The sequence below is a fragment of the Bos javanicus genome, chromosome 20 (genome assembly GCF_032452875.1).
Source record: "Bos javanicus breed banteng chromosome 20, ARS-OSU_banteng_1.0, whole genome shotgun sequence".
Taxonomy (NCBI): Eukaryota; Metazoa; Chordata; class Mammalia; order Artiodactyla; family Bovidae; genus Bos; species Bos javanicus.
The window spans coordinates 5,670,423-5,690,373 of NC_083887.1; the positions used below are offsets into that span (position 1 = coordinate 5,670,423).

The window sequence follows — 19,951 nt, forward strand, 5'->3', positions numbered from 1 at the left end:
TAAAAACTAGATGATTGAATTTCTATTTCTTGGTGGAGGGGTCACTAGGAGAACTGAGGAGTATATATCACTGTGATGAATTACACGAAGGAGCCACAAAACCTGCTCTGCAAAGATGTGTGGAGGAACCTCAGGAAAGTGCCATGGGGAAGTCACTTAGGACTTAGGGCCCTGAGGCTGGAGGGGAGTTGGACCCAACACTGAATAGGCATAAGGGCAGCGAATCTGGCTCTAGGAGAGGTGTGGGGAGGAGGCAGGAGAAATAGGCAGAGGGCAGACAATCCTAGGCCTCATATGCTGTATGGAGGAATTTGGGTTTTTATGAAGACACCCTAGAAGGACTTCAGGTAAAGGAAGGACATGATTACAGCTGGTTTTTGGAAAAAGCAGACTGGCTTTTACATGACTAACAGAGTGTAGTGGGCAAGAGGGAACATGCGGAAACTGCTGGGCTACTGCATTTGTCCACGTTCAAACACCAGTAGTGGCTTTGAGAAGGGTGGTGAGTGGATTAGAGACCTAAGAGATATTTTGGAGGCAAAATCTGCCATGGAGGCAGTAGAATAAGTGGTTCTGTAGAAGGATGCTGGAGCAGCCTGGCAGGGTTTGAGCTCTTGTTTCTGCCTCATACCAGCCATGTGGCCACAAGCAAGTCAGTTGTTGTTGTTAGTTGCCAAGTCATGCCCGACTCTTTGCAGCCCCATAGACTGTAGCCCTCCAGGTTCCTCTGTCCATGGAATTTCCCAGGCAGGAATACTGGAGTGGGCAGCCATTTCCTTCTCCAGAGGATCTTCCTGACCCAGGGATCAAATCCACGTCTCCTGCATCTCCTGCACTGGCAGGTGAATAATCTTTAACCACTGAGCCACTTGGGAAGCACAAGCAAGTCAGTAAACCTCACTTACCAGAGGGAAATACCAGAAGGTCACTGTGAGGATGACGTACAGAATACATGCAAAGCAGAAGAAGTATATGACTAATAGCAGCTATTTCGTGTCAACTGTGGCTCAGGGACTTTGGACGTGAAAACAGTCCTTGGTTGCTTGTCTGGGGATTGGAGTATGTATGCGGGTACGTATGCTGGTCTGCTTCTGTCCCTGTGTTTTTCCCTGTTCGATCTACATTAGAGCAGCTGGGTGTGTGAGCCTGGGAGGGAGCACGGCACCTCTGTGTACATCCCCCAGCATGTGGGACTTCGCTAGATGCTGACCCCCTCTTAGAGGGCAAGGATTGCTTTTATTTCTGACTGTGGCTTTAATGTCTGGCACACAGCATGGGCCAAGTGAACTTGGACCTGGCCTGAACTGCGTGCAGGTACCTACCTGCAAGAGCCAGCAGGTAGCCATGAGAGGAGGGTGGGAGTGTCTTGGTACACAGTGTGTGGGGACCAGGCCAGGGAGTGAAGCTGACCTGTCCTCCTAGCAGCAGAGATCATCAGAAATATGTCCAGATTCGTGAGCACAAATGTTTATTGCAGTGTTATTGGTAAACTCAAAGCATTGGAAACAATGCTAGGTTTTCAGCAACTTTCTCATGATTCCATATGTAAGACCACATGCATAGGACGGAGTAGTTCAACAATTTTTTAAGAACCACTTTTGCGGGGTGAGTAGTTTACTCTGAATTACGGGCTCGTGAGATATTTTCTTCTTTCTTTTACTTTCCCAATTCTACAAGAGCATGACTTGGTACAATAAAAAATTAGACACATTTAAAAATTTTGCTCGTTTTACCAAATAGAGTGTTACAGTTTTTGATGAAATTAATCCTTATTTAGCAATCATTTAAAATGATGGTTATGAAGGCATGTGATAATTTGGGCAGATACTTATTATAGAGGAGGTTGAGTGAAAAAAGCAGAGATTAAAATTGTATGTTTTCTATGATTGGAACTATGAAAAAACCACAAGTATACAGAGGAAAGAAATGTCTCAGAATGTCGTCTGTGGCTGTGTCATCAGCAGCGGTGCTGGGATCACGTTGTTTCATTTTTGTTTCCTCTTTGTTGGCAGCTTCCGGTGATGTGGCTGTTTTATCATATGGTAAACATCATATCATATCATGAGGCCCATGGGTCCCTGAGAGGCTGATATAGTCCCCTTTTTTTTTTTCAAGAGGAACTTTAGCTCAGAGCAGCATTGCAACCTGCTCCCCCACTAGCAAGTGGCCGGGACTGTCTGTTCATCCACACGGCCTGCCATAGGTAACTCTGGGTTAGAACAGAAGTGAGTCAGCCAAGAAAAAATGAGTAGTTCATCAGGGATCAGGGCCTGTGGAAGCCCGCCCCCCAGCCCCCCACAACTGGACTCATTTGGTCCTGGGGGTGGGAAAAAAAGGGGTGCTGGGATTTGGGGTCAGACCTTTGTCAGCAGTGGTGTGGGTGGAGGGCCCTGCCACTTGGAACAAAATGGAAGGAATGGAGCAAATTTGTTTGCTTTTGTAAAGCTGCAAGCATCCATTTGACCAGCTTTTCACTTCCTTAACGAGAGCTTCCCCTGGGCCACATGGAGGATGTTTCTACTGGGGTGATGGTTGATGCTGCAGTCTAAGGAGGAGGCTGGTGGTGACTGAGAGGAGTCTGAGGGTCTGAGCGTCAGCTGCAGGGGCACTCAGGCATCCAGGTGGGCTGTTACGGAGGTGAACTTGCAGGACTTGTTCCTGGTTTGAGAATCAGAGGCTCCATCAGGAGCTTCTGGGTGCTTGGCTTGGCTGACTGGATGGGAGATGGGGGACTGGACAGTGGGGAGCACATTGAGTGGAGGGTGTGCGGGTACCATGGGAGAGGTGAGTGGGGGAGGAGGCAGTCTGGCCACCCTTGGATGTAACTGGTCTGGAGCTCAGGATGGAAATTGAGGCTAGGGAACTGGAGCTTGAAGTCAGAAAATTCCCAGTTCATTTCAGAGAGTATAAGGCTGATAAACAATGGCCAGGCGCCCCCTCCAGGATATCACCCACGGCAGAAGTAACCATGGGGATGACAAAGATGCATCTGACCCTTAGTCCCAGTACCTTCGAGGAAGTGGAACAGCTTGTGACTTCACAGCTCAAATCTGACCTGGGGTGATCAGCTCATAACAATTGTACCTTGAGAGAGAATGAGAGGAGAGAGCAGGGAGGGAGAGATGAATGGAGAAAGATTGAAAGAATCGCCTGGAATTTTTTTTTTTTTTAAACATGAAGGCTCTTACAGTCATTGCCAAGGGTCACAGACTTGCGAGAATGTTCATCAGGCTTCTTTGAGAAGATGGGAGCATGTAGAGAGAAGCCCCGCCTTCTTTCTTAGTCCGGAGAGCTGGAGTTTCTTCTGAAGCTGATTTTGCTGGGAAAGGAGCTGTCTGTCCCCAGGCTCACCTGAGAGAAGAAACTTGAGTCTTGCATTTGGAAGCTGTGCTAACGTGAGGAGAGGTATTCTAGGGAACACCTGTACTTTGGGACCAGATTCACCGGCAACTCAGGTCATGTCCCTGTCACCTCTTAGCTTCATGACCTTGGGAATTCTCTTCACCTCTCTGAGCTCTTGATTCCTCATCCATTAACTGAGACACAGTCTTGAGATAGCCCGAACTGTAAGTTCTTGGAGCTCTCGAGTTCTCAGTGAATGATCATTTTATTCTCTTCCTGTTCTGATCCCTTTCCTTCATCCTGGGTTCTTAAGTTTTCTGCCTAATTAGCTGGATTTTGACAATTGGTTGAGACAGACCTGGTCCTCCCTTTCCTGGCTTTTCCTCCTGGGAAAGTGACTGGATAAACCTGGAGGAACTCTTCTGCTGCTGCTGCTGCTGCTGCTAAGTCGCTTCAGTCGTGTCTGATTCTGTGCGACACCAGAGACGGCAGCCCACCAGGCTCCCCCGTCCCTGGGATTCTCCAGGCAAGAACACTGGAGTGGGTTGCCATTTCCTCCTCCAATGCACGAAAGTGCAAAGTGAAAGTAAAGTCGCTCAGTTGTTTCCGACTCCCAGCAACCCCATGGACTGCAGCCTACCAGGCTCCTCTGTCCATGGGATTTGCCAGGCAAGAGTACTGGAGTGGGTTGCCATTGCCTTCTCTGGGAGGAACTGTTCTAAGAGTAGCCAATTCAATGTCAGAACCCATGGGCTGCCTCTGGCTCTCTACAGTGACCTCGGGAGTCATCTCTTTGCCTCTTGGGGAATGCAGGCAGTATTTTTTGGTAAGCTACTTCTCAACACATCAGTTATAACATGAATAATCCTAGTACTTATTAAAAATGCCTTTATATCCACTTTTCAGGTTGACGACAACCTTATGTACTACTACTCTTATTATTATCAGTACCACTTTTATTATTATATTATCACCACTCTTATTATTACCTCCATTTTATGGTTAAGGAAACTGATGCTCAAAGAAGTGAAGTGTCTGGCAAGGCCATGCAGCAAGGACATTTAAGGACAAATAAGTACCCAGAACTATGGCTCCATAACCCATTTTCTCTGCTATACCTCGATGACACCCTGCCCAGCTGTGGCTTGCCTGACTTCCTCCCTTTCTGCCCTTTCTCCCCTTTTGTTTTTGTCTGTATCAAATTTGCACTGGGCTGCACTAGATGTGTTGCTGGGAGACCCGCAGACGGGCAAGACCGAAGCCTTGCTCTGGAGGAGCTTGCAAACGTGTGGTTTAGACAAGAAGATGCCAACCAACTTCTTGTCTGTGTCCTTGTAGGGGCACCTCCTCTGAGATGCCTCCCCTGATCTTCCGAGTCTGATGACTGGTCTGAGCTCTGCAGGTCATAAGGGGGTCATGCGTACTACTGTGCTGCGCTATTCTGGTACCTTCAGCCTCTGGTCCCTGGAGGGTAGGGTGGCAGTGGCCCACTCGTGTGTTCTCAGTTCTCGGAAAGGGGTATAGTATAGAGTGAGTGTCGGGTGTGTTACAGCTTGAGCCCCACCCAGTCTTGGGACTGCCTCAGCGTCCATCCCTGATAATACATCCTGAGTCAGGATACAGAAAACCTGCCCCTGGTGGCTATGACCTGGGCACACTCAGACTGGAGGGTGTCCAGGTATGTGGGGAAAGATCCTGAGGGTGCCTGTAGACCAGACCCCGAGCACAGTCAGTGGGGAGAATGCGGAATGCAAGGGACGCATCAGTGCAAAGGGGCCAGGCCTCATCATTCCTGTCAGGCAGATGGGCACATTAGCATAAAAGTGGTGGGGAGAATTAGAAGTGAGAAGCTAGCAGTTTTTAAAGGGTTGGTGTCTGTGGCCTGTTGCTAAAAACAAGCGGCGACAGCACACCAATAAAACAAAAAGAAACAGATACCCAGCTGAAGCCTCGGGACTCATATTACAGGATACTGACTTAGCGTTCCATCCATTTGTCGGTCCACTCAGCGTCTGAGGCTTGTGCTCTGCTTTCGGCCTGACCTGTGGTTGGCACTATGTAAGATAGCCCGCTGGTGAGATTGTCACCCTGGTTGCAGGTGAGGCAAACAGGCTCACAGAGGCTGGGCATTTTCCCGAGTTCCATGCCCAGGAGGCTGTGGAGCCAGGCTGTACTTACAGGCCTTAAGCAGGGGCTTGGCTGAGTGTAAGGGGTGAGGGAAGCTGCCGCCAGGGGAAGGGGGGCCCAGCTACCAGAGAATCACAGCCAGGGGCTGCTGCTGAGCCCACCGAGCTGCCAGTCACCTCTTTCCTTCTTCTCTTCCGCTTCTGGCCAAAGGTTGGGGATGTTGGCACTCTGTCTCAGGCCACAACTCTTCTCACCTTCCCCCCAATACTACACGGTGGAATGCCAGAACCAGTCTCCCCAGGAGGGTGGCCATGTCTAACAGTCGGCAGAGTCCAGACCCCTCTCCCGCCTGCAAGTCTCTGGTCACCACGCTTTCTGCTCTGGTCTCTGTCCCACTCATCATCTGCTGGCCCAGCCTCCTTCCAGCTCCCTCTGCCTCCTTTCTCAGCCCCCTCCTGCCCATTCTCCTCGCTCCCCAAAGGAAGACTCTTCCTAATGCATGTATGGGTGCATACATGCATGATGCATTTGCTGCCCTTCTAACCATCCCACGGCTTCCACAGGTGCCCTGCTCATTTGCCTCCTCCCACAGGTGCCCTCACCTGCCCTAAGTCCTGGTCCTTTCCTCGTAACGTACGTCGTATGCCTCCCCGTCTTTGTTCATGCTGTCTCTTCCAACCAAACTGCCTTACCTGCCTCCACCATTGGGCAAACTCCCTTCTCACCCCTCAGCACCCAACTCAAATGGCCCTGCCTGTGAAGGCTTGCCTGCCCACCCATGTGCAGTCTGTCCCTCCCCCTCGGGATTCCCACACCTGCTGTATAACCTTCCAGAGACACAGTGTTGGCATCAGCTTTACCTGCTGTGTCTCCCACTATCTTCATCTTTGCACCCCAAAAGCCTAGTGAATGCTTGGCCACCCTAGGCACCAAATGATATCTTTAATAAATGAGCAGGTAAATGAATAAACAAACAAAATATCCCCATGGTTGATGGAAGAACTCCATGCTGATAAACACCAGAGCTCTGGCTGACTCATTTTCAATATATTTATTTAAAATTGGGGCCATATCTTTGCTTCTAAGCTTCTTGCTGATGACACATTCTCATAGATGTCCTCTTCCTGATATCACATTCCCTGGGAGGTGAGACCTCTTTTATAGCTTTGCCATTTGCTTCTTCCAGTTTTTTATAAAAATCCCAGGGGCTGCCTTCCATTGACGGGATTCTAATATTTGCTGACAGCAGCAAATGGAGATAAGCGATTTTACTTTATTATCTGTTGTCTTGGTTTTTATTGCTCTCTTATTTTTTTTAATTTTGAGAAACACTTTAGGTAAGTTATTAAAAACACTGCCTGCTGGGTTAGGAGCAGAGTCATTATCTGGCATGAAGAGAATTTGCATGTGAGTGCTTGGTGGGAAAAAAAAGGCTGCAAGAGTATTTGATGTTTATTATTGCACTTCTGGCTAGGGCTTTATTGAAAATCAGAACAAAGACACAAGCCTATGTTTATGGCTGGGTGCTTTCTCTTGGCCTCATGAAATTGCACTATTGGAGTAACCTTGAGAAACATATATTACTGAGAATTGAAAAGCGAATGTGGCTTTTTTTTTTTTTTTAAACAAAACATTTCCCTGGGAGAGAAAACGTCTGTGGTGCTGTCTCAGGCGGAATGTGCGCAGGGTGTGAGGCTCGTGCAAGCCCTGGATGACTCGGTGACAGCTCCACTCCAGAGCCTCATGCCTGGGCTGCTGTTATTGCCAGGTTGTCATTCTCATTGATTCAAACACTGGCACATAAATGCTGTAGTAAAGCAAATTACTTGTTAGTAAGTTTGGTATAGAAGACTCCTAGAATTTAGTGAATATTCTTATTTCCTGTGGGACTCCTGAGGGAGTTGGCCGATTTAAAGTCTGCACACCAGTTGTTAAACTATTAGAAGTATGTAACCAAGCTTTGGGGGAATATTTATACCATGGCAATGAGCAAACACTAAATCATGCATCACCCTCCTTTCCGAGCCCAGGGCAGTTAACCAGCACGCTTGTGTGAAGAGCAGTACAGAAAAGGGGAATTCCGTGGGTTGGAGGTTTGGCACTGTGGGTTTATACGAACGACAGCGAGTCATTTCATGTCTCTGAACCTGCATTTCCCAAGCTGTAAAATAAGACAATGCTGTCTGCACCATAGGCCTGGCCTGAGGACAAAATGAGACAACATAAGCCCCACAGAAGCTTTAGAAATGTGAATCTCCTCCTGTTTCATTTCTGGGAAGTTGGTCACGCAGTGGATGGAATGCTCCCACCTAGGGCGGGCCTCAGTGGGGAGCCACAGCCGGCTGCATCTCACTAGGCCCTCTGTCTCAACACCGTGGCTCAGCTCTTTCTCCTCTCCCACCCTTTCCACCAGGCCAGCTTCTGGCCTTCCAGTTCCATCCCACCTTTGCCTTTCCACCTTTGTGTGGTTAGGACAACCGTCAGATCTTGCTTGAGAAATCCCCGGCGGCCCCCACGTCCTGTGGTCAACAGTGTGAGCTTTTAGCTGGCACTGCAGGCTCCCCAGAGGTGGCCCCTGCTGCTTGTCCCTCTGCCATTCCCTGTTCTCAGTGCTTCAGGCCTCTCTCAGTTCTACAAAACCACCTCTCGTTTCACCTCTCCTGGTCTTTGCCCATGCGGTTTCCTCTGGCTCGACTGCCTACATTTTCTGCCTTGTGACTCAGACCAGGTCTCACCTCCTTCTGAAACTTACCCTTGATTCCCCAAGTCACTTTCTCATCTGGAGTCCCAGACTCCCAGCCTTTCCTGCACCCATCACTCCCCTGAGATGGCACATTGACTTCACCTAGAGTTCCCGTGATACCTGGTTGGATTGCTGAAAGTAGTGAAGGGCTTCATAAAGTTTTCTCACGTCCCCTGCTGGGATAATAAAAGGAAGATAGATGTTCATGGAAAGTGAAACAAGATTTAAAAATTTATTATTTTTACTTAATTGATTTCATTGAGCTCTTATTGTGTGCTGTGTAGTTTGCTAGTCATTTTCCATTTTATCTTTAACTCATGAAGTAGGCATTGTTTCTGACGTACAGGTAAGGAAACTGAGGATCAGATAGGTTAGTTAAGACGCTCAACGTCACACAGCTAATAAGGTACAGTCAGGCTTTCTGGCTCAGAGGGGTATGTTTGTCTGTGATGTGCATATATGTTTGTGTGTGTGCCCTTTTGTCTGTATCAGCTTCCAAATCAGGAAACCCTACACATATGGGGAATGGGCTAAATTAAACTAAACTGAAAAGCAGTTTACTAGAATGCTAAAATTTTGCTGCCTATCCCTGTTATTTGCCAAGCATTAGGCCAATTTTTCTTTGGCTCTCTTTTTTTCTTCTCTTTAAATACGCTGTTTGGCCAAATCCTAAAAGCATTGATCCAAAAGGAAAAAGAGAAGCAAACACTTCCCAAGGGAGAAATGCTGTTTTCCTCATGGCTTGCCGTGTGGCTTGCCTCCTGGTCCTCTCACACAGTAGGAGGGTTAATCTCCTCGACTTTCTCACTCCCTGGGCCTCTGCTGCTGCAATGCATGATTATTTTAAATGGGACTTAAAAAAATTATGATATTTAAGCTCCTGGAACTGTCAGAGGAAGACAGGTCCTAACAAAGTGATTGTCTGTGCAGCTTTGTCGTGTCACCACCATGTTCTATAATTATAAGAAAACTAGTCGTCATAGCAACTGCCTCAGAGGCCTGGCTTCCTCCTGGAGATGCTGGCAAGCTCCTCAGCTCTGTGATCCGAACAATTGCGGGGGAGTTTGTTTCTCTGAAGGGATTCAGCTCTCTCTTGGGCAGTAATCGTGAACCCATTCTAAGTCTCTACAACCTGAGCTCAGTTTCACTATACAGTCTGACAGACTTGAGTTCAAATGCCAGTTTGAGAACTCACTAGCTGTGTGAGCATGTCACCTTACTTGCCTGAGCCTCAGTTTCCTCTTTAGGAATATGAGTAAGCTTGCCAATGCCCACTTCTGAGGGTTGTTGTAATAACCGTGTTTAGGGTGTGCCAGGCAAAGTGCCTGGCACACAGACACTCGAATATATATATTGGACATCTTCCCCTTCACCTCTTCACTGCTAACAAATGAAAAAAGAAAAATATTGAATTAGAGAAGTATGGATGTTTTCATAATCTTTTTTATTATTATTAATTTTGTTAGCATTTGTATCTAGGAAAACAAGTAAATAGAAATTCTAGGCTGAATAATTTATATCAAGGAGAGAGAGTTGAAAAGAGAGGAGAGAGGAAAAACAAATGAAGATTCAGCTAGATGAAACTAAATTTGCTTTATTTTTTTCTTTTACTTTGGAGCATAGTTGATTAACAGTATTGTTTTAGTTTCAGGTGTATAGCAAAGTGATGTATCTATTCCTTTTCAAATTCTTTTATCTGAAAAGAAATGACAGAAATGAACTTACTTACAAAAACAGAAAGAAACTCCCAGACTTAGAGAATGAGCTTACGGTTGCTGGGGGGAAGGGGTAGTTAGGGAGTTTGGGAAGGTCATGTACACACTGCTGTATTCGAAATGGACAGAGCTCGGGCGGGAGGAGCGGCAGCGGTCAGGCTACTCAGCTTCGCGAAGGCTCTCGGCGCGCCGCGGCCCTCAGGCAGCCGGCTCTCGCCTGCCCCGTCGCCACGATGCCCAAGAGGAAGGTCAGCTCCGCCGAGGGGGCGGCGAAGGAGGAGCCCAAGAGGAGGTCGGCGAGGTTGTCAGCTAAACCGGCTCCTGCAAAAGTGGAAACGAAGCCAAAAAAGGCGGCGGGAAAGAATAAATCTTCAGACAAAAAAGTGCAAACAAAAGGGAAAAGAGCAAAGGGAAAACAGGCGGAAGTGGCCAACCAGGAGACTAAAGAAGACTTACCTGCAGAAAATGGAGAGACTAAAAACGAGGAGAGCCCAGCCTCTGATGAAGCAGAAGAGAAAGAAGCCAAGTCTGATTAATAACCACATACCGAGTCCTGTCAGTGGTCCCTGTTTCCCTTCTTGTACAATCCAGAGGAATATTTTTATCAACTATTTTGTAAATGCAAGTTTTTTAGTAGCTCTAGAAACATTTTTAAAAAGGAGGGAATCCCACCTCATCCCATTTTTTAAGTATAAATGCTTTTTTTTAAGAGGTGAAATCATTTGCTGGTTGTTTATTTTTTGGTACAACCAGAAAATAGTGGGATATTGGATACGGGAGGCTTTGATTGTCTTGGGTGTCAGCTTAACATTCCGTAGATGGGGGGTAGCTTTTATATCCTGTAACACAAAAGCATACTAAATGGCAGTTTGGAGTCAGTTGTGCATTTAATGTCTTGAACACTTGAAATTACTTCTCTTCCCATATCGTTTTGGTAGAATTATTTCCTACAGCAAACCACTTTTTGATCTCGGCTCTCCTGGTCAGAATTTTGTGCACTATGCTATAACATCTTTGGTCGTGGTAGTCCAGTTTTCCTAGTAACTTGGTTAATGTGCTGTGAACGATTGACAGTTTGGGTTTGTAGTGTATATGATATTAAATTGTGAATCAGTGGGACTTATGATGTAACAACATATCAATATTTGAAGATATTGGTACTTGATATCCTGTTAAGGAAAGTTTGCTCCAAATTTTAAGCTGGAAGTCACTGGAATAACTGTTATGAATCACAACTACATGATATTTTAGATTTCTGGTACATACGTGAAGAATTGTGTACAAATTGAAATGTCTGTGTAGTGATCCTCAAAACAACCAATAAAATCTCAGTTATAAAAGAAAAAAAAAAAAAGAAAGAAATGGACAACCAGCAAGGACCTATTATTGTAGATCCTTGTCAGTTACCTTATTTTAAATACAGCAGTGTGTACATGTCAATCCCTCACCTCCAGTCTAGCCCTAACCCCACTCCTTCCCTACTGGTAACCATTAAGTTCCTCCTCTGAGTCTGTGAGTCTGCTTTGTAAATAAGTTATTTCTGTTGTGTGTGTGTGTGTGTGTGTGTGTGTGTTTAAGATTCCATATATAAGTGATATCATATATTTGTCTTTCTGTGTCTGACTTCACTTAGTATGATAATCTTTAGGCCCATCCATGTGAAACTGATATTTAGAATTCCTCCAACACTTTAAAAACAATTGCATTTCTCTGAGGCTAAGAAAAAAGATATCTGATCTCTAAAAAATATTCTAACCTGAGTAAGGAAACCTGGTTTCTAGTCTTAGTCTCTGAGCTTCAGTTTGCTCATCTGTGGAATGAGGGAGTTGACTGGGAGGGTCCCCAAGGGCGCTTCTGTCTGAGATGTTCTAAGGCAGCGCTTTCCATCAGGGGTGACTTTGTTCCCCAGGAGACATTTTTGGTCGTCACCAGTCTGTATGTGTGTTTGAATGTATCTGTGCTACTGGTCTCCAATCCAGTAGGTTAAGTAAGGCCAGAGATGCTGTTAAATATCCTATGACGAACAGGACAGCTCCCCACAATGAAGCATTACCCTACCTAAAATATCAATAGTGCTGAGGCTGAGGAAAACTTGGCCCAGGATTTATCACTATATTTATTGGTCTGAAAATGGGAATTACGCCCCTGTCACCCTACCATGACATATTAGATTTGTTGAATATTCAGTTTCTTATCCTAGCTGTCTCCTGGAGATTTGAAGCCCTAGAAAAATTAGTAAAGGTAAAAACAAGACCTCTCAAGGTCCTAAGGGACTTGATAAAATACGAGATAGTCACAGAAAGTGGGCAAAATGAATTCTTTTGAATTTTCTTTTCCCTTGGTACTGCATAACTCTTAATTTATCAAAGGTGATTGTTCACGGGCAAAGTAAAATGTACACGATGCAATTTTAAATCCATAAATACCTTTATTATCTTTATAGGTAGGACAAAAATAAGTCATGTATATATTTCAACTGCATCCCTCATTTTCCAGCTTGTCTTTGATTTTGACATTCCAAGCTCTAGCCAGTGTTTGTCTCTTCTGAGAGTCATTTTGTGACCACCTTTCCCTGCTGCTTAAAGCTCTTCTGGGGCTTCCCCTGGCCCTCAGGGTGAAATCTAAACTCCTAAGTCTACTGTCCCTGGTCCTCAGAACCTCTTTCTCATCTCTTCAGCCTCCTCTCCTTTCTCACTGCACACCCCTCACACGAACCTAAATTACTCATGGAATGCTGGACGCACTCTGTCCTATCCTGCGTCCACTCCTCCAAACAGCTGTTTCTTCTGCCCTGAATGCTTTTTTCTCTGCTGTGGCCTAGCATGCAGCTTTTCATCGCGCAGGCTGGCTCACGCATCCCCTTCCGGGTGAAGGCTGTTCTCACAGCCCCTCCTCGCGCCCCCACTGTCGGCTGTGGTCCTGCCCCGTTCTCCCCGGGGCCTCACTCACTGGGGAGTTTGTCAGCTCAGCCTCCTTCTTGCAGTGGTTTTCTTGCATGTGTTTTCTCTGGCCCTATGAAAGCCTGGGCTCTTGAGGACAGGCACCACCCTTGGTTCACTTCTGAATCCTCTCCTCTGACTATTGACCCTGGGACCTTAGGGGTCAGTAACTTTTAAAATATGCGTAAGAATTGGATGAAGGTACTCAACAGTACAACCTTCCATTTATAAAAAGATAAATACTAGGGGTGTAATGTACAACATGATAAATATAATTAATGTTGTGGTATGTTACATATGAAAGTTGGTAAGAGAGTAAATCCTAAGAGTATTCATCGCAAGGAGAAACTTTTTCTTTTATTTTGTATTCATATGGGATGATGGGTGTTCACTAAATTTATTGTAGCAGTCATTTCATAAGGTATGTAAGTCAAATGATTATGCTGTACACCTGAAATGTATTCAATGCTATATGTCAATTATATCTCAATAAAACTGGGAGAAATAAATAAAGCAAAAGTTTTGGAGATTTTGTGTAGGAAATGCCCATTGAAGAGCACTTAGATTGCTGGGTAGAGAAAACTTTACACAGATAAGAAGGTGATGATAACTAAAATCTGCTTTAAACTATAAAAAAGTAATACATATAGTACATGCACAAAATTCCAACATTATAGAAAGACAAAAACTGAAAAAATGTCTCCCCTTCTCTCCACAATCCTCTTCATCCAAACTATCCATTGTCAATGTCTGTGCTATCCAGATTGGAAGCTTCTAGCCACGTGTGGCTATATATATTTAAATTAATCAAAATAAACTAGAATTCAAAATTGAATTCCTGAGTCACGCAAGCCACATTTCAAGAGCTTGATAATCACGTGAGCCTAGCAGCTACCATTCTGGACAGATTTGCAGGGCATCATCATGTTGCAGAAAGCTCTGTTGACTAGCCCAGGAACATCGCCTTATGTTTCTATCCAGAGGCATTTTTTACACATCAGCATATACATATATATGCATATGCACATTTGATATTCTTTTTCTCAAATGAGACCATTTTATGTACATTCTTCTGTACCTTGCTTTTTTTTTCTCTCTTAATAATGTATCTCAGATATCTTTCCACATCAGCACATTGGGCTCCTTTTTTATTCTTGTTAATGACTGTAGACTGAGGATTTTTGCAGTCTTTCTCCATCAGTCCCCTATTGTTTCAGCTTTCAGTCTTTTGCTGCATAGAGCTCTGCTTCAGTACGTTTCCTAGTATATGTGTTTTTACACACACACACACACACACACACCCTTCATATATTTCTACAAGTATATTTGTAAGGTATGAGAATCTGTATTGTCCAAGTTTCCAGAGTTAATGAGAGTCTTCAATTTTAATAAATTTTGCCAAATTACCTTCCAAAAAGTTCCCAAGAATCTATACATCCTCCTTTGTGCCTACAAATGTGTTTTCCCCCATGTTGCCAGCATCTGTTTTAATTAAGTTTAACAGTTTCACTGGAAGATTGGATATATTTCCTTGGGATAAACAGTAATGGAAAAGAATATGAAAAGAATGTCTATATGTGTATAATGGAGTCACTTTGCTGTACAACAGAGATTGGCACAACATTGTAAATCGACTGTACTTTGAAAATTAAAAAATTAAATTAAATTTTAAAGTTTCATCAGTCTGATGGGTAGAAAAAGGCTCTTCACCTTTGCTTCGGTCTGTATGTCTTTCATTGCTGGTGAGGGCATGCCTCTTCCCGCATACCAATTGACTGTTTAACGCATCCTTCCTGGAACACACCCTGCTTGGTCAGACCACTTGCTCTTCCTTCCTAGTGATTTGCATGGCCTCTTCCAGAAGCTGAGAACTTAGTCATTCTCACTTATTTAGTATTTTCTCAGTTGTCCTTTGCCTTTTTGTTTTGTTTATGGTACAACTTCTTTCTTCAGCCTGCAGTATTTCTTACTTTTGCTTTAATTCAAATTAATCACAGACTCCCGATTATGGGTACATTTGACACTATAAAAATGAAAGCCTTCTCTCACCGTAAACTCATGTTTTCTTCTGCCACTTTTGTGATTTTGTGTTAATGTTTGGATTCATCTGGAATTTGTAAACAGTAGACTGGGAGTCCAGTTTTACTTCTTTTTGAACGGCAGTTTGACGGTTGATCTATGATTACTCCTTCGTCCTTCCTCTGACTTGACATGCCACATTTTTTAGATATTTCCTATGCATTTGAGTTTACTTCTCTGCACTTTTCTTCCATGTATCTGACAATTATTTGCTATCAATAACCGAGACAATGCCAAACTGTTTCAATTAATAGTTTTATAATACTTCTTAAAAATCTGTGTATTAAAAATCTGTATTCTTCTACTTTTCAAGAACTCTCAATCCATTCTTGCACACTTACTTTTCCAGATACATATTAATGTATCTTTAGGTCCAAAAACTCTTGTTAACTTTCAAATTTGGGTTGCATGAATTCCAAGATTAACTTGAAGAGGACTACATCTTTATTTAGTCTATTTATTTTTAAAAATTTGTATTGGACTATAGTTGATTTACAATGTTGTGTTGCTTTCTGTGGTACAACAAAGTAGATGAGTTATACATATACATATACCCACTCTTTTTAAGATTCTGCTTCCATATAGGTCATTACAGAGTATGGAGTAGAGCTCCCCATGCTATATGCTGCTGCTGCTGCTAAGTCGCTTCAGCTGTGTCCGACTCTGTGCGACCCCATAGATGGCAGCCCATCAGGCTCCCCCTTCCCTGGGATCCTCCAGGCAAGAACACTGGAGTGGGTTGCCATTTCCTTCTCCAGTGCATGAAAGTGAAAAGTGAAGGTGAAGTCGCTCAGTCGTGTCTGACTCTAGCAACCCCATGGACTGCAGCCTACTGGGCTCCTCCGTCCATGGGATTTTCTAGGCAAAAGTACCCCCATGCTATATAGTAGGTCCTTATTAGTTATCTACATACAGTAGTACATATTTGTCAATCCCAAATTCCCAATTTATCTCTCCCCTCACTTTCACCCCTGGTAACCATGATTATTTTCTACATCTATAATTCTAATTCTGTTTTGTACAATTTTTTAGACTCTATGCATAAGAGATATCAAATAAGATTTAATTTTGCATTTGTTAAAATCTCCTTTTGAGGTTCTCAGTTAAACTTTAAAATCATCTTTACAGTTCTTATTAAATTTATTCCAAAGTATTTTACCTAATTTTTGTTGGTATCCTAAAAGGCCCTTTTCTGCCATTATATTTGCTAACTTAATTTTTATTAAGTTATTACTTATACTTAATAAAGATACTTTGAATTTTGTACTTTTATTTGCCACCACACAGTTACCAATTTCTCTTATTATTTCTAATAGTTTATCTAAAAATTCAATTCTTTGTCTTTTCTACATATATAATTGTATCTTCTGTCCATAATACTAATATTGCTTCCCTTTTGGTATATTTAGTTTTCTTATGTTATTTCCTCCTTGAAATTATTAGGCTCCTAATGTCATTTTTGCACGGGTCAGTACTTTAGATCTACTGTTTCTAGCATCTCACCATGTAAATTTTGATGATTTTTTTCCCCCTCAAAAGCTCTTTCTGCATTTATGGAGATGATCATATGGTTCATTTTCTTCAACCTGGTAAATTATACTGATAGACTTTTAAATATTAATTCACTCTTACATTTCCTATTTGGTCGTTGTGTATCACTGCATTCTGTTTGCTAATATCTTATTTAACACTGTCACTTTAATCATAATGAAAAGTTTTGTTGAGCTTCTTTTCGTGTATGTGCCATTTTTGTCAGGTAAGGTTATTAGAGTTATACTGTTTTTGTAAAGAGAATGTACATGCCTTTTCCTTTCTCCACACTCTAGAATATTGGAAAGGCCGAGAAATAATGATTCGTTGAGCCCTTTATAAAACAAAGTTAACCCATAAAGTCATTTGGCTTAGTGTTATTGGGAGGGCGTGGGTCATTTTCAGTAAACAAGTGGAGAGTTATTAATAATAAACAAATTCCATTTGTACCCAGATATCTCTCTGAAGCTTTAAAAGGTGACGTACGAAGTGCACTCATTGACATTCTCCTAATTGTAGCTCCCTTTAGTAATTTTTCTTGTAGTGGCCCCATTCAGTCAATATGTATTTAGACAGTAGCCACCATGTCTCCAGCCTTGAAGAAGGTGTATAGGTGATTCATGGATGTACTAGGCATGGCCCCCAACCTAATGTTCCTGGGATGCTGGCACACAGCTGAAACCTCCATTTGTATGAATTTGATTTGAAAGCAACATCATTTATCATTGAATATTAATAGAGCTCTGGGCTCTGTGTTTATAGATCACCCTTTAGGCACACATTAGTCATCTTTGGATCGAGACTACAACTTCTCATTCCAAGCTGCACACAGAGATGCAACAAATTGTCTTTTCTTTCTGTATTTGAGGGAATTCCCTGGTAGCTTGGAGAAGGCAATGGCAACCCACTCCAGTACTCTTGCCTAGAGAATCCCATGGACAGAGGAGCCTGGTGGGCTGCTGTTCGTGGGGTTGCACAGAGTCGGACATGACTGAAGTGACTTAGCAGCAGCAGCAGGCTGATACCTCAGACGGTAAAGAATCTGCCTACAATGCAGGAGACCTAGGTTCTATTCCTGGAGAAGGAAATGGCAACCCACTCCAGTATTCTTGCCTGGAGAATCCCAGGGACAGAGGAGCCAGGTGGGCTGCCATCTATGGGGTCTCACAGAGTCAGACACGACTGAAGCGACTTAGCAGCAGCAGCAGGCTGATACCTCAGACGGTAAAGAATCTGCCTACAATGCAGGAGATCTAGGTTCTATTCCTGGAGAAGGAAATGGCAACCCACTCCAGTATTCTTGCCTGGGAAATCCCATGGACAGAGGAGCCTGGCAGGCTACAGTTCATGGGGTTGCAGAGAGTCAGACACGACTGACCGACTAACACACATTTTCTGTGTTTGAGCCTGCCCCATTTCTGATACTGGTCTCCAGGGTAGAGCCACACTGGTCAGCAGTGGGTGGAGCCTGTTAGACCTACCTTATCACAGGCTTTCCCCCTATGAACCACTTCTGTTTACCTTCCTGAACTTTGGGCTTTTTAATCTGTAAGACAGAGGTACTAATCTTGTTCTGTGATACTTAAATGTGACAAGATCTGTAAAGCATGGAAATACATTTGGCACCCAGTCAGTTTATCTCTCCCTCTTTATTTTTGGTTTTTCCCAAAGTAACTCAGTACTGGGCTGTGAAGAAGACACTCATGGAATACTTGTTTAGGTCTGGACTATTTTTAGAGCCTTTGCCTGGTTCTCCTAACTCCCAGTTTCATCTCCTCCAATTAAATCTCCACCCATCCAATTTCATTTTAAAACAATGAAGCCATATCAGTGAATACCAGATATCAAATAGCTGTTAGCTTGCCAATGCTCACAATAAACCCTTTAGTCTGACAGCCATGCTCCTTCTTGAGCTTGCCTCTGTTTACCTTCTAAGCTTCATCTTTCATGTACCACCCACACCTCCATATCTTTGCACAGACTGTTCTCTCTGCCTGAATTACCCTTTCTCCATCTCCTCCCAGGCTGGCTTAGGAACCCCTTTTCCAGTGCTTTCTCCGTCACAGTGCTTTCTCCGTCACAGTGCTTCTTGCCTTGACTTCTGAAGTCTCCCGTGAGCACAGAGGCCACACGCATGTCATCCTGCATCCCGTGTGTCTGGTCCTGGCCCTGCTCTGGACCAGGTGTACCACCAGGATCTGTTGTCAGGTACATGATTAGTCTTTGGGTTACATGGTAAAATATGGATGAGATTTTCCCCATTTCAGTTCTCTGAGGAGCCCTGGGGACACAGTTCTTTAAAATATGAAAACGAGGCCAGGAAAATCAATTGCATTTCTTGGCTGCAGGAGACTATGGAAAGCGTGACTTTCCTGAGCATCCCAGGGCACAGCGCTATAATGGGGAGTAAGAGGCACCTTCCATTTTAACGTGGATTTAAGCAGGGCCCAGACTGGAACTCACTGAACCATTTACCTGCCTACTGCTTGTGAAATTTAGGAGCAGGGATGCTTGAAAAGCCTTGCACAGCTCCTTTCTTCTCTTTAGGCAATAATGAACTGGCTGGGCAGTCTTGCCAATGATTTTACAGTTAAACACCCACGCTCCAAGAGGCCTCCTTCAATAAGTGGAAGGAGAGAGAAGGCCAGAAATATGACAGGCTGAGTAATTGATGGAACAGATTTTGGGTTCCAGGCACTGGGCTTGCTGCATTTATCATCTCCTTTGACCTTTGTAACTGCTCTGTGATGGGGACATTATTGTAATCACTCTCTTTGAACAGGAAAAAAAAAAAAAAAAAAACCAAGAAGCCAGAGGATGAAAAAGAAGTGACTTGTGACTTACCCATGGCCACACATATTCAGTTCAGTTCAGTTCAGTCGCTCAGTCGTGTCCGACTCTTTGTGATCCCATGGACTGCAGCATGCCAGGCCTCCCTGTCCATCACCAACTCCTAGAGTCCACCCAAACCCATGTGCATCAAGTCGGTGATGCCATCCAACCATCTCATTCTCTGTCGTCCCCTTTTCCTCCCACCCTCAATCTTTCCCAGCATCAGGGTCTTTTCAAATGAGTCAGCTCTTCGCATCAGGTGGCCAAAGTATTGGAGTTTCAGCTTCATCAGTCCTTCCAAAGAACACCCAGAACTGATCTCCTTTAGGATGGACTGGTTGGATCTCCTTGCAGTCCAAGGGACTCTCAAGAGTCTTCTCCAACACCACATATTAGATAGGAGCAATTTGTGCATATTCTGAGCAATCAGTTTGTTTCTATCTTCTGGACTCCTGAATGTTACAGTGAATCCAGTTCCTGTCTTTGGCTAGGCTTCTGAAATACCTTTCACCAATGTATTGCCCCCTGCAGCAAGTACAGGCACTATTGCGACACCTGCTTCTGATGAACACTCATCTTTTTCCATTTTGTTGTTGTTGTTCAGTCACTAAGTCACGTCTGACTCTTTGTGACCCCATGGATTG

The 19,951-nt window shown here is 44.0% G+C and overlaps 2 protein-coding genes across 2 annotated transcripts in view; both read left to right on the forward strand.

The window, feature by feature from the left end:
- Positions 1–19,951, forward strand: part of NSG2 (neuronal vesicle trafficking associated 2) — a 71,151-nt gene that overhangs the window by 19,375 nt on the left and 31,825 nt on the right. The gene's annotated exons all lie outside the window — the stretch shown is intronic.
- LOC133233443 (non-histone chromosomal protein HMG-14-like) lies at positions 10,128–11,289 on the forward strand. The gene has a single exon (XM_061393244.1). It carries the CDS (start codon positions 10,161–10,163, stop codon positions 10,461–10,463), a length of 303 nt encoding a protein of 100 aa, XP_061249228.1. The 5' UTR covers positions 10,128–10,160; the 3' UTR covers positions 10,464–11,289.